Below are 27,427 nucleotides of genomic sequence, written 5' to 3'. Positions count from 1 at the left end.
GGCCCCCGACACGCCGGAAGTTGCGCGTGGCCGCCTTCTAGAGCAGCCGGGTTTGCTCCAAAAACTGAGGTTTTCTTAGTTCCCCGCCCCCCTCGTGGCGGACCTTCAGCGAGTCGTCTACGGTTTTGGATTTCCCGCGCGCGAGGGGCGTCCTACGTCCGCGCCGACGTCACGAGGTAGCGTCGGCGTCTTCTCACGTGACTCTCGTGGTGCTGGGGGAGGGGCGGGGGTTAGAAGGATTGGTTTTATTTACTATTTCCCCCCTGGGTCCTCTGAGGTGCCCGACGCATGCGCACGGCCCGCTTCGCCCGCAGCTCCTTGGGTTACACAAGTTCTGAGGTGAGGCTGGCCGTTGGAGCCACCACCCCAGATTCAAGTATCTGGGAAGGGCTTCGTCGGTCCTATTATTATTATTATTATTATTATTATTATTATTACGGTCCTTCCCAGGCGCTGCGGAGAAGAGGAGCCGCTGCTCAGGGAGGGGCTGCTGCGCCCTTTCGGACGTTTGTGGGAAGCAGCTTCGGAAGGAAGCCTCTCTGAGGTGTGTGTAAAGGAGCAGCCTGTGCTTGTGGGAATTGCTGGTCGCTTGTGGGAATTGCGCCTCGGAGAGGAATGGTGGAAATGGGAACCCAGGTGGGGGAGGGGGGACTTGGGTCATGCCATTCATTTAAGATGTTTTCTAGCATTTGGATCCTGACCGTTTGCTCCCCATCCCACCCCACCCCCCCGAAAAAAGGTCCTTTTTATCGGCCTCAAAAGGTAGGATAAAGGAGTGGGAGGGAGGCGGGCGAAGTTTAACTGAAGCACAAGTTCCTAAACCGAACAGGTAACAGTGAAGCCTGGAAACTTTCCAGAATATATAATGAAAGTCGGATCTCATCTCACTTAGGTTTGCATTTCTCAGGGATACTACACACACACGTGTTACTGTAGTCGAGACGATTTTCCAGTTTAAATTAGCAGCGATCCCTAGACTGATGTTTGTTTTGACCAGTGTTTATTTTCTTGGGGGTTACTGAAGGGTATGCAGTACCGGCACCTTTACACCCCCTCCAGATGTTAAATGTGTGGCACTCACAGTAGCAACTTAATGGTGAGTGCCTGCACATTTTTTTAATATAAAAAGCACTGGCTTTGTCTCTTCTTAAGAAGTTCGAGGAATATCCTTGACTTACTTTTTTAAAAAAATATATAGATGTGTAATATATAGAGTTTGGTTAAAGTGTGAGGGTTTGTTTGAAGGTGGTATACCTGCCTTGAGTTCAATATCTAGAATGAAAGTCCAAATTGAGGTGTGAAAGGTGTATCCTGTGGGGTAAACTTTGGTGGATGAACGTAGGTTCTGCACTGGGTGTGGCTCCTATGCTAGGATGGCAGTGGAGAACTGAAGGCTATGAGGTCTGTTTCATGTTTTCTTTGCAGAGATCACCATGTCTCTTTAGGTATTGTTGCTGGTGCTGCACTAGTCTTTCCTGCTGTATCCTGTATATTTAAAAGAATAATATGAGTTATTCCCCATCCTGCACCCCTAGGTCCTAGAGTGGGTAACATTTAAAATACAGCATAAAAAACTTATTTTTTAAAAATTACAATCCAATATGCAAATTGTGAAGGACAGTTAAGTGTCAGACATGTTAGTTGTTGTTTAGTCGTGTCCGACTCTTCTTGACCCCATGGACCAGAGCATGCCAGGCACTCCTGTCTTCCACTGCTTCCCGCAGTTTGGTCAAACTCATGCTGGTAGCTTTGAGAACACTGTCCAACCATCTTGTCCTCTGTCTTCCCCTTCTCCTTGTGCCTTCAGTCTTTCCCAACATCAGGGTCTTTTCCAGGTCAGACATGTTAAGCTGTGGCCAAATATCTTGTATTTTTATATTGTGAACGACCCTGAGAGCTTCAGATGAAGGATGGTATTTACATTTAATTAATAATAATAATAAATAGAACTCCCCAAGTCTTTGGTAATATGTGCCTTCCCTTAATATGCTTTACATTTCTGCTATGAGAAACACATCAGTGTAGCTGTGGCAAACAATTGCCGCACAAAGTGATAACTTTATATGATTATCATGTGTAATTCCCTACACATTTGGGGAGCATATGCCCAGGGAAGCCTGAAGATCAGTATAGCAAATCATTCACACCTTGAGCATATGATTGAGTTGAAATGGATGGGCGTGTAGTTATCGTGTGACAACTAGAGCATTGTGGGTGTGACAGTTGTCTATGAATTCAGACATAACAGCAAACCATAGCACAGGCTCTGTTTTCAGTGCCTAGTTTGTTGGCCCTCAAACAGTGGTTTGTAAGCTCTTTTCTCTTGTAGTTCCATTTTCTAGACAAAAGTGTGTGTGTTTACTGCATTTGTTTATTTAGGAAACAATTGCTTGTGCAGAAGTAATAATAGTATTGTTTGGAGTACACTGTACCTTAGCATCCACCAGGTCCTGTTTTCTGAGCATTCTTGAGACATCTAGTTGGCTTCAAAGGAATTCTGGTTCAACTCAGCATGGTTGTGTTTATGTTCGTATTGTAAATAATAAGGGTGCCATTAGCATCTGGAATGGACTGGAGTCCCAGAAATTGTGTGGGTTTGCAGATAATTTAACACATAAGTCTTCCAAGCTTTTCTAAAGTTCCATAAACTAGGATGTTGTTTTTTCTCACCAGATTGCAGATTTACTAAAATGAAATATTACAGAGCCTTTAGCAGGAGCAGTACATGTGTTCTTTCTTGTTCCATTATACAGGGAGAAAGAAGAGATCTGAGATAACAAGGTCCCTATTTAAAAACTTTTTAAAAAGCTCAACAAAAATTAAATTTTGAATGAAAGGCCATCTTTGATATGAAATGCAATTTTCTAAGATTTCAACCCCCTCCCCTCTTTTACATTTAGCATAAGCTGTATTATTTATTTCCTATTTTGCTGAAAGCACATGCTCAACTTTAAATCTGCAGTAAAGGTAAGGGGCACGTTGACATTTGCTAGCAAGTCAGTGGAAACATCAAAGAATCTTGAGCACCTTAAGGACAAATGACTTTACTGTGGCATAAACTTTCATGGGCTGGAGCCTCTACCATTGTGGTTGTTACTGGCACCAAGTCAATGCATATCTGTTTACCCAGGCATTTTAAATTGCTCTGACTACCTCCTTTGCTTTTATAGTTATTGTTGCCTCTCAGTTTTATGGTTAGTAACAAAGTGTGATGTTTTATAACATTGTGTTGGTTGTTGTTGTGGATTGCCTTGAAATCCATCAAGCTGAAGGGCTGTTTAAATTTTGTAAAAAAAAAATATCCTGGCAGTCAAAAAATGTTTGTCTCAACTTTAGTTCAGTCCTACCATGTCTAAAAGAGCTTGAATGCATGGTTTAGTGTGGCCCATTATAAAGTCTGAGAATCCTTGGAATGACAAACTATTTAAAAAAGAGGCTTTTGGCCTACACCCAGAAGTGTGATTCATCACATCACTCTTCTACAGTGTTGCTGTAAAGTACCAGAGTTTAGGTAACTTTATGTGTATACAGTATAAGATAAGTGTCTTAAATATATTCCGTTAAGAGTTTGGGTGTAATCCTTGACGCCTCCCTTTCCATGGAGGCGCAAGTTACAGCAACAGCCAAGGCGACATTTTTCCACCTTCGCCGCATCAAGCAGTTGGTCCCTTACCTTTCCCGCCCCGACCTGGCCACAGTGATCCATGCGACGGTCATCTCCAGGCTTGACTACTGTAATTCGCTCTACGCGGGGCTGCCCTTGAAGCTGTCCCAGAAACTCCAGCGGGTACAGAATGCTGCAGCGAGGCTTCTCACGGGGTCTCTGCCATGGGAGCATATTCACCCAGTGCTTTTCAAGCTGCACTGGCTCCCGGTGGAGTACAGGGTCAGATTTAAGGTGCTGCTTTTGACCTTTAAAGCCCTTCACGGCCTAGGACCCTTGTACCTATGGGACCGCCTCTCCTGGTATGCCCCACGGAGAGCCTCAAGGTCCATAAATAACAACACCCTAGTGGTCCCAGGCCCTAAGGAAGTTAGATTGGCTTCAACCAGAGCCAGGGCCTTTTCAACTCTGGCTCCGGCCTGGTGGAACACTCTGCCTCATGAGACCAGGGCCCTGCAGGATCTGATTTCTTTCCACAGGGCCTGTAAGACAGAGTTGTTCTGCCTGCCCTTTGGCTTGGAGCCAATTTGATTCCCTCCCTCCCTCTCTTTCTTTTTTCTTTTCCTTCTCCTCCTGCGATGAGGCTACATTTTAATATTTTAATGTTCCATTATTTTAATGTTGTATTTTATTTTTGTTTTTAAGTTGTAATCATTCATCTTGTTTTTATTATTGCTTGTAAGCTACTCTGAGCCCGGCCTTGGCTGGGGAGGGCGGGGTATAAATAAAAAATTATTATTATTATTATTATTATTATTATTATTATTATTCTATTGATGCAATTGTATATACACTTACCTGGAAATGTCACATTGAAGTCAGTGGGACATACTTCTGAGTAGTACCTGCAGACTGCACTGCTGTGGCATCAACTTTTGTAAACTAGAGCTCATTTCACTGAATGCATGATGTTTTCTCCTTGGTTGGTAGGTGTATATGCACACGTACAGCTGATTGGTAAACCTATTGAGCAAGTTATTATTTCTGCTGTGTGAGAGTGACTGCAATCCATCTTGCACATGAATGCTTTTTATGTTCATGGTAGTTTATCTGTGAATGATTAAGCTGCTGGTTAGGGATTTATGCTGCTTAGTTCTGCTATTGACTTGCCAGCAGAGAAACCTTTTTCTTTTCTGCTCTGGAAGATGCATGTCTACCCAAGATACCCATAGTCATGATTTATTGAATGACTGTTGGGCCACAATCCTGCTTCAGTGGGCTGTGCTTAAATCTGTGTTGGATTCAGACTGTGAGCTGTTAAAATGACCCCAATGTTAAGTATACTTGTTGCTTGCTTCCCATCCAGTGAGGCAGATGGCAGCGCAATGTGTAACAAAGGTGGAGCTAACCATCTCTTGCAGCAACCTCCTGGATAAAGATGTCGGCTCCAAGTCAGACCCATTGTGTGTGCTGCTTCAGCACACAAGTGGACAACAGTGGTATGAGGTACAGTAAGTTGATACTTAATTAAATATTTCTAATAAAGTTTCTTTTCTGGCTATTAGCTCTTTGTTTTAATTTGGTCTTTAGAAACATCAAGTTCTGGGATGTAAAATGAGTTTTATTTCTTTGAAACATCATGTGATGAACTCTCCCCACCACCACCCAATGTCTTATACACAGGTTGATCGCACAGAAAGAATCAAGAACTGTTTGGACCCCAGGTTTTCCAAGAGATTCCTAATTGATTACTATTTTGAGCTGGTGCAGAAACTCAAATTTGGGATTTTTGACATTGACAATACAACTGTTGATCTGAGTGATGATGACTTCTTAGGAGAATTTGAATGCACACTGGGGCAGGTAGGTGTAAATAACTCATGGATATTCTCTCACTTTCAGAGAGTTTTATTGCTTGCTTCATTTACAGTTCATTTGGTTCTGCCCTGAGAAATGTCATTTGACCTGAAACCTCATTCATGCTGGTATTGTTCCTTCACCCAGCAAAACCAAGAAAAGGTCAAAGCGGGAACAATAGCATGTTACAAGTTCTCATTTTGTAAGTTCTGCTTTTCAATAAGAATTGAAATAGTAAATTGTCTTCCTTTTATAGGCAGTTTATCTAATGTTATGTCAAATGCTATTGTTACAGGAACTAATCTCTGTGGTTTATCATTCCTTGTTGCCTTATTCCTATGGATAAACTGATTCCCTGAACATAAAATCAGATTTGTGTAAACCAGTTTCCTATTGCAGGTAAATTGGGAAACCAGTCAGATTCTGGCTACTTAACCAAGATTAATTCTCCGTTTTCTAGTTACGATGTAACTGGTAACTGGTTTAAACAAACCATGATAGAAGTAACAAAGGGGAGGGGTGACTGTGTGAGCAATTTGGGCTGGACGTATCTTAAGAGTCCATATGTATAAAATTATTACATGTGCAAAAGCAGTAAAAAAATTTTTGTTAAAAATAAACCCTGTCATCTTATGCTCTGCCTTGATTGCTGAGATCTGTTGATGGGGCACCTTTGGTGGTTCCCTTCCATTCAGCCAGCCTTTACCAGGGGCTAAACCTTTAGCTTGACATGCCCTGCCCTGTGAATTCCTTCTTAACCCTTTTTAACCCTGAGACTCTTCACCAACCAGATCTTAATAATGTGTTTTGTGTTTTTATTGAAATATACCTTTAGTTTATACTATGCCTTTTTATATTTTATATGAACTTGTGGTTTATAAAAATTTGTAAAAATAAAAATTAATGCATGGGTCGATGCCAATTATCAGTTAAATAAACCATAGCATATTACTCAAATAATTGCATCTGAACTGGCCTGTTGTGTTACTGTTTTGTCTAGTCATCTGCTAAGAGCTTTGACTAAGTCACCATTTATGGAATTCTGTAGACAAGTTAAATTCTTAATCTGTTGAGTTTCTGGATATTTCTGTATTTTTACAGATTGTTTCTAGCAAAACGCTCACCCGGCCACTACTCTTGAAAAATGGCAGACCTGCAGGAAAAGGAAAAATAACGGTATGAAAACACAAATGGTTTTTTCCCCTTCTGGTATTTCGCTGTGGACAAAGATTTTGATGACCCAGGGAAACATGAATTTAGTCAAAACAAAATTTAAGTGTGCTGAAATTCTGTGGAAATTAATGAGATGCATGTTGGGATCCTATGCACTTTCTAGGAAATAAGTGAATTGATTAAGACCTATTTTAATTGTTTTAGGTTTTCCCCCCTACAATTTCCCCTTTAAATTTCATTGCCAGAAGGCAGGGGCTAGTTTTAATTTAAAAACCAATTACATGCCTAGTTCTGCATCTTTCAGATTTTATCTCTCAAACAGCAGCCTCACATGCCACCTGGAGAAATTGAAAACTGACTGAAATCTTTCAAAGCGGTTGTTCATGGCATTATGAGTCTGTTGTGGCCAACCCTTCAATGTTCTAAAATGGGAGAAAGGAGCATCTTCTTATTACTATAAAACTATTCTTTTTTTATAGCTGTGAACATGTTCTTACTGCTTTTAAAAATAATAGAAATATAATTTTTACTTCAAATTTTACTACACTCCATTTGTCATATGTTTCATTCTACTGCCCATAAAAGAACTCTATGACATACTTTAGAATGCAGTATCTTATCATGGTGAATGTTGTCTTTGTGTGCTTACTTAGATTACTGCTGAAGAAGTAAAGGATAATCGGGTAGTCATGTTTGAAGTTGAAGCAAGGAAACTGGACAACAAGGTACTTCAAGGTTGCAATTCTATACACATTTATCTGGGGTTAAATCATATTGAGCAATGGGCAAAATCCAACTTTGTCCTCCTACCAAATAGAATTGACTTGTTTGTGCAACAGGATTTGCTGTTTCTCTCCTTTTTCCTGCAACCCCTGAGCACCCCCCCAATACCTGCTCTGGATGAGTAGATCCTGTTGTTTGAGAAAGAGAGGGATAGAGAGAGAGCACTTCTACAGAAATACTTAACCACTACCATTCTTCTGACTGGAGTTGCAAAGATTTGCATTCACTGAATTTCCCAAGGAAGGATTAATAATCTGAATGCAACCATGCATGTATGTGCAGCGCTGGTGGAAAAGAGGAAGTGAACTGCATGTTTGTACTTGGCATATAGGTGGTGTCTGTTTTGAACAGGAAGTAATGTAGTGCAAAGTTTATTTAAAGGACTTTCACCCCATTATTTAGCTGAAAAAACTCCAAAGCAGCTTATGAATATCAGTAATAAAATAGTCCAGGCTCTCATTTTTACAATCTAAAAGTCATGACACACAAGGAAAAAGGGAGGAAGAAAAAAAAAGTAGAGACATCAGTTCTTAAAGTTACTGTTCTTATAATGACCAGCCAGGATGGCAGCAATTCAGTTAGCATAATGGAATGGTGTCTGTTAGGTGACAGTTGAAGGCAGGGCCAGAGGCAGGTGCACTATCTACAAAACCAATGGAATTAGCCCTGCTTTTCTTCTTTCTGCTCTGCAGCCTGACGTTTGCAAAAAAAACAACAACCCCATCCTCTAAAGACAATTTTGAAGCAATAGCCTATATTTTAATTGCAGGATTTCTTTGGAAAATCTGATCCTTATTTGGAGTTCCACAAGCAGACTTCTGAAGGAAACTGGGTGATGGTGCACAGAACAGAAGTAAGGTGGTTCTCATTCTTTTATGATGTGGGCTGATTTGACTCATTGCTTATTTTAATACTTTTAGTTCTGTTTTTGTGAGGTACTACTGGTTTCTATAACTATAGCAGAAAGAAATTTGAAAGCTACTGTATCAGGCAGCATCCTATCCTACTGTGATAGGATAGGATTAGCGATAGTTGTTGGAACAGCCAAAGTTATAAAAAGATAGTTAATGCAAAAAACCCGCAACCTTAATAATATTTTAACCATTATTATTTTGTATTTATTTAGGTTATTAAAAATAACTTGAATCCCGTATGGAGGCCATTTAAAATCTCTCTCAACTCTTTGTGTTACGGAGATATGGATAAAACGATCAAGGTAATGTATAAAGGATGAGGAAGTAGAATGAGTATTTAAAACTAAACGTGAGGACAGGATCACACTTCAAAACGACCTTGACAGATTAGAGAACTGGGCAAAAACAAACAAGTTGAATTTTAACAGGGAGAAATGTAAAGTATTGCACTTGGGGAAAAAAAAAGAGAGGCACAAATACAAGATGGGTGACACCTGGCTTGAGAGCAGTACATGTGAAAAGGATCTAGGAGTCTTGATTGACCACAAACTTGACATGAGCCAACAGTGTGACGCGGCAGCTAAAAAAGCCAATGCAATTCTGGGCTGCATCAATAGGAGTATAGCATCTAGATCAAGGGAAGTAATAGTGCCACTGTATTCTGCTCTGATCAGACCTCACCTGGAGTACTGTGTCCAGTTCTGGGCACCACAGTTCAAGAAGGACACTGACAAACTGGAACGTGTCCAGAGGAGGGCAACCAAAATGGTCAAAGGCCTGGAAACGATGCCTTGTGAGGAACGCCTAAGGGAGCTGGGCATGTTTAGCCGGGAGAAGAGGAGGTTAAGGGGTGATATGATAGCCATGTTCAAATATATAAAAGGATGTCACATAGAGGAGGGAGAAAGGTTGTTTTCTGCTGCTCCAGAGAAGCGGACACGGAGCAATGGATCCAAACTACAAGAATGAAGATTCCACCTAAACATTAGAAAGAACTTCCTGACAGTAAGAGCTGTTTGACAGTGGAATTTGCTGCCAAGGAGTGTGGTGGAGTCTCCTTCTTTGGAGGTCTTTAAGCAGAGGCTTGACAACCATATGTCAGGAGTGCTCTGATGGTGTTTCCTGCTTGGCAGGGGGTTGGACTCGATGGCCCTTGTGGTCTCTTCCAACTCTATGATTCTATGTGAGCCTGGTTCACATGCCATACTAAGCCCAAACATTGCTTATTATTGGCTACAGTCCATGGTTAGTGAGGAGACTGCTTAAACTTAAGTCCTGGTTCAGATAACATGCCAAGTCTAAGCTTGCCTTAGCTCAGTCGCAGCAAAAAAGTTTGGAGAGGAGCAGAGCAGCTATGAGTATTCTTGCTAAGTCAACATTTGACTTAGCATGTCATGTGAACAGACTCAAAAACTATTTTTTAAAAATCTGTTCAGGGCCGGATTCATCTACCCAGTCCTTCTAGTGGAAGATAGCCCAAGGACTTCTGATAGAACAACAGGGCCTTTCCCACCCTCTCTTCTCTCCCTGTGCCCTTGGGCCTCTCCCAAATCTGCTCTGGAGGGTCAGGAAAAAACCCCAGAACAGGATCCAGGGAGAGGAGAGGGAAAACCATTCTGTCAGGCAAGCAGAAATACTTGCGCTGATAGAATGATTCCCTAAGTTCCATGTTGAATTTCACCCTCAGTATTTACAATTACATTTTTGTGGGTTATATGGGCTACAAGTGAGCTGTCGGTATGATCCTTTTCTGAAAATGTAGACGTTTGTTGGCAGTAGCAGAAATAGCAGCTACTGGGTGTTTGAATACCGTGATGTGGAGAGAATATACATGAGCTGTTAAATGGGACTTCCTTCTTTTTTGTTTAAACACATTGCATACACTTAACACGCTTCTCTAAAGATCAAATATCTTACTGGACTACAGAATTCTATAGAATGGGTGTGGTGCCTGTAAAGTAAATTGTTTAACTAAGCTTTAAGAAGCATTCTTAAAGCTGTGTATTACCCAGCATCCATAGCTTCATTAAATCTAGTGTTAGCACTGTGTTTGTAACCCAAGAGTCGCTAATAATACTTTAAGCTGTAGTTTGTCCTTGTTTGTTCCCTTTTGCCTTTATTATGATAATCTTTTCCTCTCTTTAACTTGCATTGATGAAGGGTGTTTTCTTCAGCTCATTAATGCTCATTTCATCATGACTTGGTAACCGGCCCCACAGCAATCCTGTAGAGTCACCAGATCTCAAGCCCTGCTGATCTTGTAAAAGGTGTGCATGTCTGGAGTGTAGCTGATGCACTTAGCCCCCTGCCCCACCCCCACCCCACCCTCCACTTGCCATCCTGGGTGCATATCAAGGACATAGGAAGACTTTGGATCCCAAGCCACCTACAGAACTCCCTTTTAATTCACCTTATCTGCTGTCATCAGTCTTCTCCACGTCAGCTTGCAAACTTAGGCTTTTGGTCTCTATGCCCATAGAGAGGGTGATCTGCAAAACAAACTGGCCTCTTGGACCTCACCCCCACCCCACCCCACCCCGGCCAAAGGATTGCCCCTTCATTGATATGTTCACCATCTATTCTCAAAATGATAAAAACACTGCTAGTTTGTTTCTGTATGTTTCTATATGTAATGATTATGTTTTGTATTCTAATTCTAATTCTGTAGCAAAGTAAATTTCAACCCCTGCTGGTTTATTTTTGCCCCTTCATGAGCTAAAATGCAGTTTTCTAATAAACTGTTTTAACTTTTTTGGTGCAAACGGAATACAGAAAAACCTCATGTGCATGCAGGTCTGTGCCATTGTAATCAAAATCTGGCCTGCCATGTTACATCTTCCTGAGGAAATAGAAAAAGGTGAAATAGAGTCTTGCAACCTTGTGGAAACAGTTTAAAATGAAACTACTTCGCTGTAATGAATAAGGGAAAACATTTTATACTGTAATGACTAATTACACAATTCTTTAATACTTTATGCACACAGTGTCTTATGTAACTGGCTATTTAATTGTAGTAAGTAAAAACATTTTTCAAGCTCTACCCATCACAAATGCCTTTCTCTGTGTTAAAATGGCTGTTTGTGTATTCAGTTATAATACACAATCAACTTGCTTTGATATCTCATTACATTTCCTCCTGAAGTGTGTGTGTTGAAGTGAGTCATTGAAGGCTTCTCTTACTAGGAGCAGGCATGTAGTCATTCATTAGTTCTGTTGTGGGTGGGAAATGTGAATATCTCACAAAAACAAGAGCAAGCTTGAGAAGGCTGTATCAACTGTTAGTATATTGGGTTAAACATCAACTTGTTAATAAGATGAAATATAGCTATAGTAATGCAAAATTTGGCAATGTTCTTAAGAGCTCATACTAAAAGATAAGTTTTTGGTCTTATTCCTTACCCTTGAATTCAGCTTTACTCTAATTCTGTGTGCTGTCATTACATGAAAATCTGTTTCACAGATTCTCCTTGGTCATAGCAGTGTCTGCATGCTGTTTGCACTGATGGAGAGTGCATGTGCATGTGTGTTAACCTAATACGGTGATGCTCTTGCCATACTTGAGTAGGAGTGGCAATGGGCCCAAGGAACATCAGTGTGAGGTATAATTAAAAGTAACTAGAATTGTTTAAAATAAATGTGAAATACACATTGTACACATAAGTGGCATTTGAAGTTGGAGCCATAAAACAATTATTACGCATGCTTCGTATTTTCAGTGAAACTACAGTTTTGGCTCTGTAGGTCACTGTTGCTGCGTTTTAGTCTTGCCTGCCTAATTATCTTGGGACTAATACTCAGAAGTGGCAAAAGCCTGAAGCACATAATTTCTTCTCTTTTGCTCTGTTAAATTACATGCTGTCAGTGCTGTAACCACAACATACTGGGTTAACAAAGAATGCTTCTTTTTTAGGTTGAGTGCTATGATTATGACAGTGATGGGTCCCATGATCTCATAGGGACCTTTCAGACCACACTATCAAAACTGAAGGAAGCGTCGCGACATTCACCAGTAAGTTCTTTTACTTCCCTCCCTACCTCACCGGTAGCCTTAGGCAATCCACTTTCTCTTCTATACAGGCCCTTCCTTATTTATTAGAGTTTTTATGCATGGCCTTCCTTCAGATCAGAGTATTCGATGGATTACAGCACAACATACAGCTTTAATAATAATACTATAAAATAGAACACAGATTCATACAACTTGTAAAAACAACAACACTAGGTCTTAACTCCAATCTGTACCATCAGGTTTCACGGTCCTACCTGCTGCACAAGGTGGTGGGACCATGAACAAGGACTCTCTTCGGCTGATCTTAAGGTTTAGGGTGGCAAGTGTTGGGAAAGGTGTTCCATAAAGCTTCTGTACTCCAAGTTTAGTGTTTCATTGTAGTGCCTTCAGAATCAGAGTGACATGATCCTATATGGTTGTATCTGATAACAGGCTGCAGCAGTTGCAGCTTCTGAACAACTTTTAAGGGAAACTCTGCAAATCCACATTGCAGGAGACATCTGAAGGCATCCCTGTTTAGGGAAGCTTTTAATGTTTAACAGGTTATTGTATTTTGGTGTTCTGTTGGAAGCTGCCCAGAGTGGCTGGGGAAACCCAGCCAGATGGGCAGGGTATAAATAATAAATTATTATTATTATTATTATTATTATTATTATTTTATTTTATTATATTATATTAAGTAATACATGCACAGCTCCCTTCCCCTCTCTTTTAGCACAGCTTTAGGGAAGGAAACACAAGTTTTGGTTTGTTTTGAACTAACCACATAGTTGTTATTAATGTCTGAACCTGAACAAACTATAGATCAACTATGTTTTGAAGTTGACTTGTTTTCCTAAAGCATAAAAAAGGTAAAGGTAAAGGTAAAGGTAAAGGACCCCTGACAGTTAAGTCCAGTCACAGACAACTCTGGGGCTGTGGCGCTCATCTCGCTTTACAGGCCGAGGGAGACGCATTTGTCTGCAAACAGTTTTTCAGGGTCCTATGGCCAGCATGACTAAGCTGCTTCTGGCGAAACCAGAGCAGCGCACAGAAACGGTGTTTACCTTCCTGCCAGAGCAGTACCTATTTATCTACTTGTACTTTTTGGCGTGCTTTCGAACTTCTAGTTTGGCAGGAGCTGGGACTGATCAACGGGAGCTCACGTGGGGATTCGAACCGCCGACCTTCTGATCGGCAAGCCCAAGAGGCTCAGTGGTTTAGACCATAGTGCCACCTGCATCCCACTCCTAAAACATACTTAAGAATAAACATGCACAGCATCAAACTGTGACTGGTAGACAAAAAGCTTCTGCTTACTTCCTTGCAGTTGTGCTGGAGAGAAAGTGGGGAACTTACAAGCTGTTTTTTCATAACACTAAGCCATTCCTTGCTGCAAATAGACCAAATCTAGAAGTGGCAGAATGTAATATTGCTAAAGGGTCCCAGACTATCTCAGGTTCTGTAAACTTTGAAGTAAGTATGCTTAGGATATCAGTCTTAATATGTGCAATTTTTGCCCTGCTGCTGTTTTGTAGGCTGAATTTGAATGCATCAATGAGAAGAAGAGGAAAAAGAAGAAAAGCTACAGAAATTCAGGCATTGTGAGTGTTAAACATTGTGAGGTCAGTATCAAATTTTTTCTCATTCAGTTGTTAAGTTTACAGCAGTAATAATCACATTTGACATTGTATCATCCCAGCATAAAGGCATGGGCCGCAGTCTTGAGAAAATGAGGCATCCATAGATATCCACTGGGATTTAGACAGCTAACTGTACTTAAAATATGTCTCTGGATTGTTCCATTAGTCAGGGAAAGGGTGTTAAACTTCTAAATACTAAATAGAATAAACTAGTACTGCTTGCCAATGCTCTTTTTATTTTTAACAAATCTACAATCCGTCAATATAGAATTACTTTAAATAGCCAAAAGTTGATGCATAGTACAGTGGACCCTCGGGTTATGTTACCTTCAGGTAACATAATCTTCGGGTTGCAAACACGGCAACCCCGGAAGTGGGTTTGTCACTTGCGCATGAGCAGAAGCAGTCCTTCGGTTATTAAATCTTCAGGATACAACAAGGCCTCCGGAACGGATCCTGTTAGTAACAGGAGGTACCACTGTAGTACAAATAATAGGTCTTATTGATCCCTGCACAACATAGGAACAGATACTTTTATTGCATTGTGTTTTGTATTGTGAACAACTGTGGTATCATTTAGAGGAAGAGCTGTGTATATATATATATTTTTAATGAAACCACTTGAGAAGTGTTTCTCAGCATGCTCATGCAAAAGCACACAGCCACTTCCTTTAGTGTGCTCAGACCTGGGCCAGTATCATATGCCCACCTATTCCTTCCCTCTTCACTCTGTCAAGAAATACAAGCTCTGAGTTCACTGTATGTGTGAGTATACACACTCTGTAATGCTAAAACAAGATTCTTTAAAAGCAAAACTAAGTTCTGCAGAACTGGTCTTGGCCGTTCAGTAGGAGAAGATGGGAGTGGGGAGTTTGTTTTCTCAGTGCTTAATTCAGACGCATTGAAGCTCATCTGCATAGCACTGAATCATGATCTAGAAGTATATGGAAACACAACCTGACTGGGCAGGTGGACAGACCATTATGTCCTGTGTTGTCAGGATTTTTTCATGCATGGTGCTGCATCTGCAGCGGACTTCTATTGAACTGTGGTTGTCTGCCTCAATCATCTAGCTTGTATATTAAGTCCATCTCTTCATTAACGTTATTGCCACTTCTGCCATCATTGCAAATCTTTTTTCCTCTCTCTCTCCTCTGCCCCCCTACACCAAGTTGAAAACCCATGCTGATGGCTAAAGGGCTCAGCATTGACTGTAGGGGTGTCACTGTGTTCTGAAACCAAACCAATTACCGTATTTTTTGCTCTATAAGACTCACTTTTCCCCCCCTAAAAAGTAAGGGGAAATATGTGTGCGTCATATGGAGCAAATGCAGGCTGCGCAGCTATCCCAGAAGCCAGAACAGCAAGAGGAATTGCTGCTTTCACTGCGCAGCGATCCCTCTTGCTGTTTTGGCTTCTGAGATTCAGAATATTTTTTTTCTTGTTTTCCTCCTCCAAAAACTAGGTGCGTCGGTAATTGCCTTATCCTAATAGGTCTATGTTCCTGAGTGTATCACTGAGTGCTTTGATGATTGATTTTTTTTGCAGATTATAATGGAGTGTACTTTCCTTGACTACATCATGGGAGGGTGCCAGCTGAATTTTACTGTAAGTAAGCTGTAGCTCAGCTCTTTTAAGAGAAGAAAGGGGACCAAATCCGCTTGAGAATAATCGTGTGGGGTTGTCGCACCAGAACCAAAGACTGGATTATAATAAAGATCCTAACCAGAACTAGCTGCAATATGAACCGTTGGCTTGAAAGCTACTAAGCACTGTGGGTGAGGAAGCATATAGAACGTGCATGGTGTGGAATATGTTGGTGCTTCCCTCCTAATGGGGGAGGGAAGTTGAGGTATAGGAGGCTTGCAGTCAAGGAGGATCTGTACATTAGAAAAGTAAAAAAAAAGAATACCTGATTTGTGTGAAAACTGTTGGTTAGGATCAGAAGTTGCTGTAAATCCCCACAGGAGCAGGAGCTAGAGCAGGAGTGGGCAACTCTAGATCCTTATTTAGTATGGCTTTTTAAATTCTGCCATCCTTTAAAATAATAATAATAATAATAACAATAATAATAATAATAATAATAATAATAATAATAATAATAAAAAATAATTTATTTATATCCCGCCCTCCCCAGCCGAAGCCGGGCTCAGGGCGGCTAACAACAATAAAACAGTACAACAGTACAACACAGCTCTCATCCCCCCATTCCTATTTTATCATTGCAACAACTTCGTGAGAAAGGTTAGCCTGATTTTCTAGGAAGGTGCTCCCAGTAATTTTTAGGTTTAGAAGAGTGGCTGGAGGGAAGACTTATTCAGTCAAATGAGTAATTGAGATTTGTGCCACAGTAATCATGTTTCACTCAGCTTGGTCCATTCTATGCTTGTTTTGTCAGTTCAACAGCAAAACTAAAACTAAGTAAACTGCATGCTTCCTCAGCCTTGATGTCTCTCAGGTTCTCCCTGCCCAACCCAGTTTTTCAAATAGTTGTTGTTAAGATTACGAATATTATTCTGCCTTTCACCCTGAGGTCCCAGGGCAGGTTACAACAGTTTAAAATACAGCATTAAATACAATTTAAAACAACTTAGGATCAGAAAAATAGGACAGGTCCTAAAAATACAGCAGTGCTAGTACAATTCTGAGCAGAAAGTAATATTCACATCAGTGATGTCTGTACCTTTCGACAGGTTGGCATTGACTTTACTGGCTCGAATGGAGATCCTCGCTCCCCAGATTCCCTACATTACATCAGCCCTAATGGCGTGAATGAATACCTGACTGCCATTTGGTCTGTTGGGATGGTCATTCAGGACTACGATACGTAAGTTTCTCTGCTAGTCTTGTTCTCAATGTGCTTTTGTATATTAAAATTAAAGCACACACATTTAGAATTATGACATAACTCAGAACTTGTGACATGCGCGCGCGCACACACACACACACACACACACACACATAAAATAACAGCTCCCCCCCCCCCCCCCAAAAAAAAAATCTGCTCATTTTTCTCTCCAACTTGTCTAATCCAGAAAGGTGGAGTTCTGGTTTCTTTTTGTCCTGACTTTGTTGAGAAATGTAGATGTGTTAGAACAGAATGTGTCTCACTGGTATATTCTCTTGGTGAAGGGAAGTGCAAATTTTGTCTAGACTTAGCAGTTCAGTTCTAGCGTCTAATGAATTAGTATCATTAGAGTAATTATGTTGACAATATATGAAGATTGTACAGTGGTACCTCGGGTTACATACGCTTGAGGTTACAGACTCCACTAACCCAGAAATATTACTTCAGGTTAAGAACTTTGCTTCAGGATGAGAACAGAAATCGTGCTCCAGCGACGTGGCGGCAGCGGGAGGCCCCATTAGCTAAAGTGGTGCTTCACGTTAAGAACAGTTTCAGGTTAAGAACCGACCTCCAGAATGAATTGCGTACTTAACCCGAGGTACCACTGTACTACAGATCCTGCTCTGAATGGGTTGTGTTTTATTTTGCAGATAGTTGATGGTACTGTTTCGTCACGTTTTACAAATCACCAGTGTAGCTGGCTGATTTAATTGGTTTTGTCTTTCAGCTCACCTAGAAAGCCTTTCCAAAGGGTCAGGGGATCCCTCTTGGAAAAAGGGGGTCTGCTGGGGAGAGATGGGGATGGGAAATTTTCCCTCAGGGAACTTTGCGTTCATGAAAGTGACTTTAGCATTTAATAGCAGTGCAAGCAAGAGATTTATGCTTTTATTTTGTGAAAGAATGTAGAACAGTGACTTGTTTATAATGGTTTGCTCTAAATTGCTTTTATAGAGATAAGATGTTCCCAGCTTTTGGGTTTGGAGCTCAGATTCCTCCCTCTTACCAGGTAAGGTGAAACAGTTTTGTAAAAAGAAAACCCAAAGCCTGCCTGATTAGAAATGGACCTATAAAATAATTGGAACATCTTCCATATATTTACAGGTGTCACATGAGTTTCCATTAAACTTTAACCCATCAAACCCATTCTGCAGTGGTAAGTTTGAAAAAATTTTAAGTTACGGATGTTTAAAAATGTCCTGGCATTTCTAGGTTTATTGTAGGTCAGAGCAAGGTGACAATAGCTCAGTTTGTAGGTTTTTGAACTAGCACCATTATTTTTTAAATTTGCTATATTTATATAAGGCTGTCAGGGGGCACACAATCATTAAATGCTAAAATACAATATCCTAAAATGACAATATCACAAGTGACAACTTGTGTCCTAAAAATTCCCAGCAGAGAGAATAAAATCAGGTAACTAAAAAGTTACACAGCGCATAAACAGTGGTTCGTTAACATTGTATAATTGAAAGAAATGTCAACTGGAAGAAATAAATCTGATCAAAGCTGTCAGGTCTTAACCCAAAATGAAGATAGGGGAAGATATTATTTATTAAAATTGTCACATAAATGAGAGGCCTGGGTAGGTTACAGTTTCTTCCCAAGTTTCATTCTGTCTAATTAGTACTTGTGGAAGAAAGAATTGAAATGAGTGTGTGTTTACTACCCACTGCAAGAACTTGAAGTTAATAGTAATTCTGTTCTCTCTGTGCTGCTATGTTTGAGGCCATACTTGCTAATCTGAAAGGAACCTCCTCTAAGAGAGGTACTGTCCGTTTAGCCTCAAAGATCCCAAGTCTTAATTACTGTCCTGTAAACCTCAGCATCCCCCACCCCCTGCCCCATCACCACACTATTGGAACCTTAAGTTTTATACGCTATTCTGCTAGCTAGGCCAATTACCCATACATGCCTGAGATAAGCAGCAGTATGGGGCTGTGAATCTGACAAATCCTTCCATAAGGACACCCTTTTATTTATGTATCTATATATGCTCACTGACACTTCAGTACACTAGAGTGTCATTAAAGCTGTGGAAGAGATGCTAATATTGAAATGTAGTGAAGAATGTTTACTTAACTTCCCCAGGAATCCAAGGCATTGTGGATGCATACCGGGCCTGTCTTCCTCAAGTAAGATTGTATGGGCCCACCAACTTTTCTCCAATAATAAATCATGTGGCTAGGTTTGCTGCTGCAGCTACACAGCAAAAAACAGCTTCTGTAAGTCCTTTGTAATTTCTAAATGAGCTTGCTCTTACTCATCTATTATTGGAGGGAAATCCAACCCCGCTCCCTGGACATTGATGGTGGGGGAGATACCATTTAGGTGTCTATCTGCTCAGAGAGAGGAGCACTACTAATGTGGAGGTGGGGAGGGTAGCAAGCAGCAAGCCCTGAAAAGGGGTGTTTGGGAGTGGTGCACCAGTGGCTTTGGAGTTAGTGGGTTCAAGTCCTGAGGATTCCCTGAGGGGCCAGACCCTTCATGCAGGGAGGGGAGGCTATATTGCTGAGCCTGATGCCAAGTGTGGTGTTGGCAGCAAGAATCTACTTTTGCACTCCTGGATGAGAAGTAGGGTTGGTGACAAGCACAAAACGTGGGCATTTAACATGTCTGGACCCCTATGGAGGAAACTTAATTAAATGTTTTGTTGTGGAATCAAAGCTTCAACTTTAAGACAGCTTCAGTTTCAGGCACTGGTGGGGTCAGATAATTATCTCCTGAGAGTTGATATATCCATAGAATTGGCCTGGGATTGTGTAAGAATTGTTCCCCTCATAAAGTCTTTGAGCCTTGAATGAATCTCATTCTGTACCAACCTTTTCCTTTGATAGAAGGGTGCCTCTATATCAGTGCCACCTGCGACTGTATTTCAGGAGTTTATTTCTGTTCTCAGTTTTAACAAGGTATCCAATTGTTCAACAGCAATATTTTGTGCTCCTGATCATCACTGATGGGGTGATAACAGACCTTGATGAGACCAGATCTGCCATTGTTAACGCAGCTAAGCTTCCCATGTCCATTATAATTGTTGGTGTCGGAGGAGCTGATTTCAGTGCCATGGAATTCCTTGACAGTGACAGTGGGGCTCTGAGGTCTCTTTCAGGAGAGGCTGCTATTAGAGACATCGTTCAATTTGTGCCATTTCGACAGTTCCAGAATGTAAGTACTGTTTCTAATTACACCCTTAATGCTTGTTAGATTATAGCAGAATGATTCAGCCAAAATCTTGGAGTTCTGATGTGAGATCCAATAGCTTTGGCATTTTTGGCTTACAAAGTTAACAAAAGATCTGTGTGACTGCAGTTCAAGAAGAGCTATGGAAATCTCCCAGAAAGCCAGTTGCTGCTGGTCTAAATACATGTGAATTATCTTATATATATACACACACAAACAAGTAGGGTCTGAAGCTTTTTGCATGATGAGATATAATGAGGAACGGGAAAGTAGAGGTTTTTTTAATGACAGTGCTCCAGTAAAAATTGTCTACCACTTATAAACCAGTACAGAGTGCTCTGCTTGAGCATCTTGGACTGTGAGTTGGTTGAGAGGAAAAGAAGACGCTTCATGAACCAGTATGATAGCAGCTTTATATGTTCCTTCTTAGGTGGGACTGTACTGAGAAATTTATCAATGACCATTTCCTCTGGCAGTGTGAAAGTGAAGAAACCTGAGGCCAGAGGGCCTCCTGGGATGTGCTGTGACCTTCAGCTGATGATTTGATTGAGATGTTTAGGAGACACCCAACTGCTGTATGTAGCCTGCATATGAACCAGATTGTTGCAGGACTGGCTGTGCAGCCTAACAAGCTTTGCATAAAGACTTGGGACTTTATGTATCCGTTGCCCCTCCTGTGAGCAAAATAATTGAAAAACAAAAACAGGATGAAAGATTGTAATTCTGGTCTCTGAATAATTGTTTGATCTAAACATGATACTGTTAGTAACTGTGGCTGAGAATCTACCCTATTACAGAAGAATTGAGTAATTTGGCTAGTGCATTTCATGGATAAAAGAATATTGTGTCCCAAAAGGAAGGGTATTTTCCTTTTTTAAAATGTAAGAAAGGCTCCTATTACAGTCAAATGATATGGAAGGCAAAGCTCATCAGTTACCCCAGAGTGAAATAAAAGGCAGACATTTCCTCTTCCTATTCAGACACACAGTCTATTGTGTAAATATCATTTCACTTATAGCCATTTTATTTGTAGAATAAAATTGGAAAGCAAAAATGCCTTTGCTTTCCAGAGAGCCCTTTTCTGAAGACCTGTTTGTGTGTGAAATCTCATAATAGGTTTTCTGCACATTTTATGCTCCATTTCCACTCCCTGCTGAAAAGCTGAAATTAGGGCATCAATGTTCCTTACTTTTCATTATTTGTTTAGGCAAACTGCCGTAGGGCAAGTGGGGGAGAATCCCTTACATTCTAATGCGCTGCCACTGTAGGTTGTACTTTAACTTGGTAGTTAATAGTTTGCCTTTATCACTCTGCATGTAACAGGATTCACTTACTATAAACAGGCTCTGTTTTTCCTAGTATCTCATGCTTGGAACTTGAAATGCCCTTGGAGGAGAAGTTCTGGTTAAGTAATGCTTCAGGGAAAGGTTAGGGCTATATAGACTGGAAGAAATTACAGTCATTAACCAACCTCAGCAGCTTAATTTTTATGGCATGTTAACTGCCCTGGCTAGTGGCAGTTTTTATGGGCATTACATAATGGTTATTCTCCCTGGATATTCTTATCTTAAGTTGATCTGGTAACCATCTTGTAGATTATCTAAATTACATTAAGCCAGCCAGCTTTTATAGGTATGAACTAGTCAAGTGGCTTAGGGGTTTCATAGTAAACGGTAATGAAATAATAAAATCCAGTGTGTCGTCCCATACAGATTAATGGTGGGACCAAATGGGCAAGTAAACTTTTGGCTGACATTGTGTGGTGTGTGTTCAAGGAAATGGCTTTTAAGTTGATCTTCCCAAATCAGCAGGGACTAGATCGTGTGCTTTCTTTGCTTGACTTCCGATGTTCACTCTGTTTCTCCTTTGAATAAGGCTCCCAAAGAAGCGCTTGCTCAGAGTGTCCTGGCAGAGGTGCCTCAGCAAGTGGTGAACTACTTCAGCACATTCAAGCTCCAGCCTCCAAACAACCCTGCAGCAAAGCAAGATGGGAGCTGAGAAGTTGACCCCGAGTATCCAGTTCCTTATGTGGGGAATGTCTTCACCACCTTCCTCTGCAGTGCCAACAGGCCAGGGTGGATGAGAGAACCTTTTGATACAACACATAAAATGCATAAACTGTTTCAGATACTCCTTTCTTTCTTTCTTTTTTTGTTCTGGGTCGCCAAAGATGCCATTTTGCTTTAACAGTCAATTGCAAGTGAGACTGAAAACTTTATTTAGACTTAACAAAACTCTCAAACTATGTACATCTTCAGGAAGAACATGCCAGTTTGCTTTTTTGCCATGCCATCACCCCTTTGGCTGCTTATAGTGCGCAGGACAAAACACCGTGTGCCTCCAGCTACAGAGCTTTAGTGTGCCTTTGAAAGCAGTGCGCTGTACCCATCTTGACTTCCTCCTTTAAGAGAGCCTTGGCTGCTCAAAGCTTGCATAAGCTTAATATAAAATGTTCAACCATTTGCAGAGAAGCATCAAGACCAGGGCAGAGTGTAAAGGTCTGTCTTCATTCTCCCCTCACCCCCAAATGACTAATATGTTGTCTTTCTTGGCCATTTATGAACATTTGTATCATTATGAAACAGTGAAAAGTGAGTATAGAGTGATACCTTGAAATGAGCTATAGTAAGACTTTCAGATGTAAATCATGTTGGTTGTTTTTCAAATCAAACATCTCATGTTTATGCAATGTTGCCAACAGTTGCAACACAGAAGATATAAATTTAACAAGGTTTTCTTTGACTGTATATCATACAGGCATACCTTGGGTTACAGACACTTCAGGTTGCGTTTTTTTAGATTCTGGACCGCCGAAACCCGGAAGTACCAGAATGGGTTACTTCGGGTTTTGGCGGCCGTGCATGTGTAGAAGCGCCGAATTGCAACCCGTGCGCTCGCAGACATGCTGCTGCGGGTTGCAAATGTTCATCCCGCACGGATCACGTTCGCAACCCGAGCGTCCACTGTATTACGAAGCTAGTTGACTTTTAGAGAATCTGACTAGAAAGTAATAGCATGTGACTTGTTGTGGACTAAGAAGCCCAGTATGTGCCAATGAGGAAGGACCCTTCCTTGATAGAGTATTTTTCTCAATTTTATAGCTGTCTATTGAGAGAGGTGTATATGCTACTGAACCTGTATTCTTTTTTCACTTTATTTTTTTACGCTGTCTTGGTTTAGCTAGTTCTAGGATGCCTCTCATTTGTGCTAGAGCACAGTTGGCCCAGAATGATTGAATTTGTGTTGTTGTTTTTCCCTTTTGCACAAGAACTAATTAGATTATTCTGTTCATTCTTCACTGTTGCCTTTGGGGAATCACTTACTTTTTTTATTAACTTCTAGAGTGACATAGATTGGACTGAGGTGTCTGAAAATGATTGTGAATTGTGTAGTAAGAAAAAGTGTGGGTCAGATCCACATCCTGTAAATGATTGTTCAGGGTCTATATGCACATTATTCCTCTGAGGCTGGAACCATATGCCTTCAGTCTCCATGCTTTGCCTTGTGGTCATGTTAAAACTCAAGGGTGTCAGATTGATGTTTATTATGTATCTACTCTGTGGATAATCAAAAGTAGTGGTGTATTTGGAATTATCAGCTGTTGCTGTGATTGAATGTTTTATTCCTATAGTGGATAGACTACATTGAACTGTCTCTTGTTCTCAGACCATTGATAACTTTTATTTTTTGTTATGTCGCCTTTTGCAAGTTTTTATATACATCATGGTTTCTCATTTACTGGATAGCAAAGCAAAACTGGATTCAGGGTTGTTTTGAAATTACTATTTAGTGGATTATAGTCAACCTTGTATTTGCTGTTTTTAAAGTCCAGAAGTTTTGAGGATCACTAAATTGAAATTCAGTTATTCTTCTTTCTCTGTGTGAATCAAATGCCCATATAACTGCAGCAGTATTCTGTAGCAAAGTCTGAAAAAAAACCATCCCTGTCTACTTTCGTTAATGGTTCACACATCTCATTCCAAAGTGAATGAGAAAACAGCATCTTATATGGTTGCCATTTCCCACATGCATTCCAGTCCATTCAGTGTCTGTTCTGTACTGTGTATTTCTCATCTCATAACAGGCCTTTAATAGGTACAGTGTGGCTTGAATCTGCCAAGTTTATACTGTAATGGACTTCCAGACCTAAATAGGGGTGGACCAGAACTCAGTATATATATTAAAAAAAAATTCCAAAAGCAGCATCCCCAGAAATATTAACAGTATTTCCTTAATGTCAAAGCTTATTTTTATCTCCTCCATTTGTCTCTTCAGCATGAGTTATGCATTAGCACCACCTTGTGGTGGAAGTTGATCATTAGCTGCTTTTGTAACGAAAGGAATCTACTTTTCCTGTATATTTTCAAAGCAAAATATAGCTTTATGAAGAAAGTATCTTACGGTGTACGGTATTTCTATGCACAACACTATTCCTTGTGTGATACAGTTTCTTGTATTTGAAGTTAGCTTCAGGTGTAACATTATCTTAATGCCATATAACACAGTATATTAAACTCCACTTATGCCCCTCAGCAATTCTAATGTCTTTTGTCATCTTTTAAAGCTCTAAATATGCATTTGCTGATTATTGTGGCTTTCACAGAAAATAGAAATAATGTCCCTGCTTTGCGCTTTTAAGAAATTAGCTTGTATTCTAACTTTCCAAGAGCCTTCCCTCATTTCTTTTCTCTCTGAAGCCTCCTGCCACCCCTTGAAAATCTGCTCCTGGGTGTTGGGGGACCCTTGCAATGGGGCAGAATATGATGCAAGAGGCTGTTGGGGCAAGATTAGGGAACTGGTTGGAAATCTACCATTCTTGAAGGAGCAGCTTGGAATCCAAGCCTTTCAGGGATTTTTAACTACATAAATTACAAATGTTTGTCTGTGAGATAACAAAGTACAAATCAGTGGTAGAGAAAACTGGAATGAAGAGAGGGAAACAAGCAGACAACTATGAAGTTTAGCAACAATATTTCATAATGAACAGTCCTGTGTTCCTGTAGATCAGCGATTTTCAAACTTGTGGTCTGGCACTAAACTGACAACAACTTTTTTTCTCCAAAAAAGATTTTGGGGTCTTTATGCTAACTTTAGTTTCTTCAGAATGAAAGAAGAGGGGTTGACATAGAAGCCCAATAGGGGGTGGGGCTGTCAGCGGCGGAGCAAGCCGATCAGACGCCTGGGGTGGCGCATGTGCCCTGCACCCAGGGGTGGGGCCACCCGGGGCAGGACACTCCGTGGGGCCTCCAAGGAGTCTGCCTGCATCCTCCCCTCAGTTGCCCTACAGCTGAGGGGGAGTCAGCAGGCAGACTGGGGCAGCGCGGAGCCTGCAGGCGCCCAAGCCACCACATCACTCCGTCACAACTTTCTTGTGCTAAGAGCAGGGTAAATATGCCTTAAATGAATAAATCTGCAGGGGGGAAAACTTTGGTCCTGGAGAGCCAGCTTCAGTCAGAACAGATAGAAGACATCTACTTTAATTTAAATCAGGATGAACATATGGAGTGGGTATCCAGATTTCTTTGTCTGGTTAATAGTCCAGTGGGAAGCCCACTCTATGGCTGTTCCTCAACCATGTTTTACTTTCTTTATGCAAAAATTTCATTAGGAGTAGCTGCAAGTTCAGTTGTCTTAAAAATGTTCTTCTTAGCCTAGTTCCAGAAATAATTACCCCCAAAAGGCATGGGTTACTTCTCTCTGGAGAACAGAACCACAGGGTCCTAATGATAAGAGGAGAGAAATCAAAATTTGCTAATATGCTAATATCTCTGCAGCAACCTTTTCTGAATTTTTGCTCTGCCACAGATATTTTAATACTTTGGAGCAAATGTGAAGCACAAGGGTTAACTGATGTCCTCTTGCTGGGCTCCTTTCCCTAATCTGATGACATTAGAACAGAAAAAGGCTCATAAAGCAGCAGATTGGGTTTAAAACAGCTCAGTTAGGTAGGAGCTGACCTTTCTGCCAACAGTGGTTTATTAGCCGAGGAGAGGAAGAAATGGGCCTGTTACTCTGGAGGCTTGCTGCTCTAAATGAAATAGTGAAACAGGTTGGAGGGCCATAAGGAAAGAACTCTACTGGGGAGAACCTATTATGAGCTCTCATACCCATCTTGTTGCTCTCCAAGGGCTGTGTAATACTCCACAAAAGCAGAGCTGCTTCTTAGGATGTAGGAGACAATTTCAATAGCAGCGAACCAGCCAGAGAGCTTTTTCCTCTACTCTCAAGCAAACCTGTTCCCCATCAAACTTGTCTCAGCCGGGGCGGGGTGGGGGTGGGGATAATTTGGCCCAAGATGGCAGTCCCAATGAAGAAAGGCCTTCCAAAAGGCCATTTTCTCCAGCTGAGGTGCAGAAGGGAGAGGCCCTATGTTTTTTATACTAAGATAGGTGTGAGGAACCCGTATAGATGCAAACTGGGGGGGGGGGGGGCTGACTAATTTCAGTAGAAACATGTATCTAAAAATAAGCAGATTTGGTCCTGTAAAATTGAATTGGGCACCCAGAACTGGGTACAATGCACAGCAAGAGGATCCACCAGTTATACTTGATCCCTCACTTTGACTTCAACAGTAAGAATATCTCCTTCTCCTGGGGTGCTGGAAGGAGTCATGCTAATGATAAGGGACTGGTTAGTGGTTCCTCTGAGCAAACTTGGTTTAGGAGGAGCCGGTGGTGTTGGCTGGCTGCTGGGAGCTGGTTCTTCCTTATGGGCAGATGGTTCCACTTGCATCTGTGGCTCTTTGGCCTCTGGAGGCTGTGTTGGGTTTATTTCTGTAGGTTTGGTTTCAGGCTTGGCTTTTTCTTTTTTGTCTCTTTCTGCCTTTCTTTCCTTTTCTTTCTTTGCTTGTTCCTCCTTTCCTTTCCTTTCTTGTTCCTCCTTTTCTTTCCTTGCTTGTTCCTCCTTTTCTTTCCTTGCTTGTTCTTCCCTTTCTTTTTCCTCCTGAAACAAAAACAGTTAAATATTAACTTCTCTTTTCCTTTTCCGCCTTTTCTCGTTCTTCTTTTTCTTTCTTTGCTTGTTCTTCCTTTTCTTTTTCCTCCTGTAACAAAAACAATTAAATGTTGTTAAAGAAGGATGCTTGACAGGAAATTAAGATCACACCTAAGAGCTCTCTGCATAGTAGGTGAGTACAATCCATCAAGCACAGCTAAAGGGATACCCACATTGATTTCAGAGCGGCTTGACATTGTCTTTGAAGGTCTATAAATGTTCTACTGAGATTAGTGGAGTCTGCATCAGTCACATGATGTAGCGATGCAAGACAGGGCCGTCTTTGTGATGGCACCTCAACCGTTGAGCTCCCTCCCTTCTAAAATGCAACATGTGCCTACCCTTTTTTCATTTAGACACCAGCTTAGAACCTTGCACTTTTCACCTAGGCATTAGGAAGTGGTTAATGTTCAGCTGGAATTTGTAGTTTTGCTTTTTCAGTGGACT

At 41.0% G+C, this 27,427-nt stretch overlaps 2 protein-coding genes across 5 annotated transcripts in view; one reads left to right on the top strand and one right to left on the bottom strand.

Moving 5' to 3' along the window:
* The first annotated feature begins 37 nt into the window (after window positions 1-37).
* On the top strand, window positions 38-24,523 carry CPNE3 (copine 3). Of its 4 annotated transcripts, none has more exons than XM_081013456.1 (17): window positions 38-176; window positions 451-544; window positions 4,971-5,110; window positions 5,288-5,467; window positions 6,563-6,637; window positions 7,288-7,359; window positions 8,187-8,270; window positions 8,544-8,633; window positions 12,242-12,340; window positions 13,858-13,944; window positions 15,511-15,570; window positions 16,656-16,789; window positions 17,762-17,816; window positions 17,912-17,963; window positions 18,899-19,032; window positions 19,736-19,972; window positions 21,863-24,523. In XM_081013456.1, the coding sequence occupies exons 3-17, from the start codon at window positions 4,979-4,981 to the stop codon at window positions 21,983-21,985; spliced, it is 1,614 nt and encodes a 537-aa protein (XP_080869582.1). In that variant the 5' UTR covers window positions 38-176; window positions 451-544; window positions 4,971-4,978; the 3' UTR covers window positions 21,986-24,523. The 4 variants fall into 4 exon arrangements, with proteins under 4 accessions (XP_080869582.1, XP_080869584.1, XP_080869581.1 ...); XM_081013455.1 differs by lacking the exon at window positions 38-176 and adding an exon at window positions 212-339; XM_081013458.1 differs by lacking the exon at window positions 451-544.
* Window positions 24,173-27,427, bottom strand: part of CNGB3 (cyclic nucleotide gated channel subunit beta 3) — a gene marked incomplete at its 5' end in the record, with an annotated part of 55,022 nt that continues 51,767 nt past the window's right edge. The window contains one exon of the mRNA XM_081014527.1: window positions 24,173-27,029. Within this exon, the coding sequence (XP_080870653.1) occupies window positions 26,952-27,029 (78 nt within the window). The 3' untranslated portion in view covers window positions 24,173-26,951. The remainder of the gene's footprint in view (window positions 27,030-27,427) is intronic.

This window comes from Podarcis pityusensis (genome assembly GCF_964106645.2).
Source record: "Podarcis pityusensis genome assembly, chromosome: 7".
In the NCBI taxonomy this organism is placed as follows: Eukaryota; Metazoa; Chordata; class Lepidosauria; order Squamata; family Lacertidae; genus Podarcis; species Podarcis pityusensis.
The sequence above is the reverse complement of the archived record's forward strand: the minus strand, read 5'-3'. Positions and strand labels throughout refer to the sequence as shown.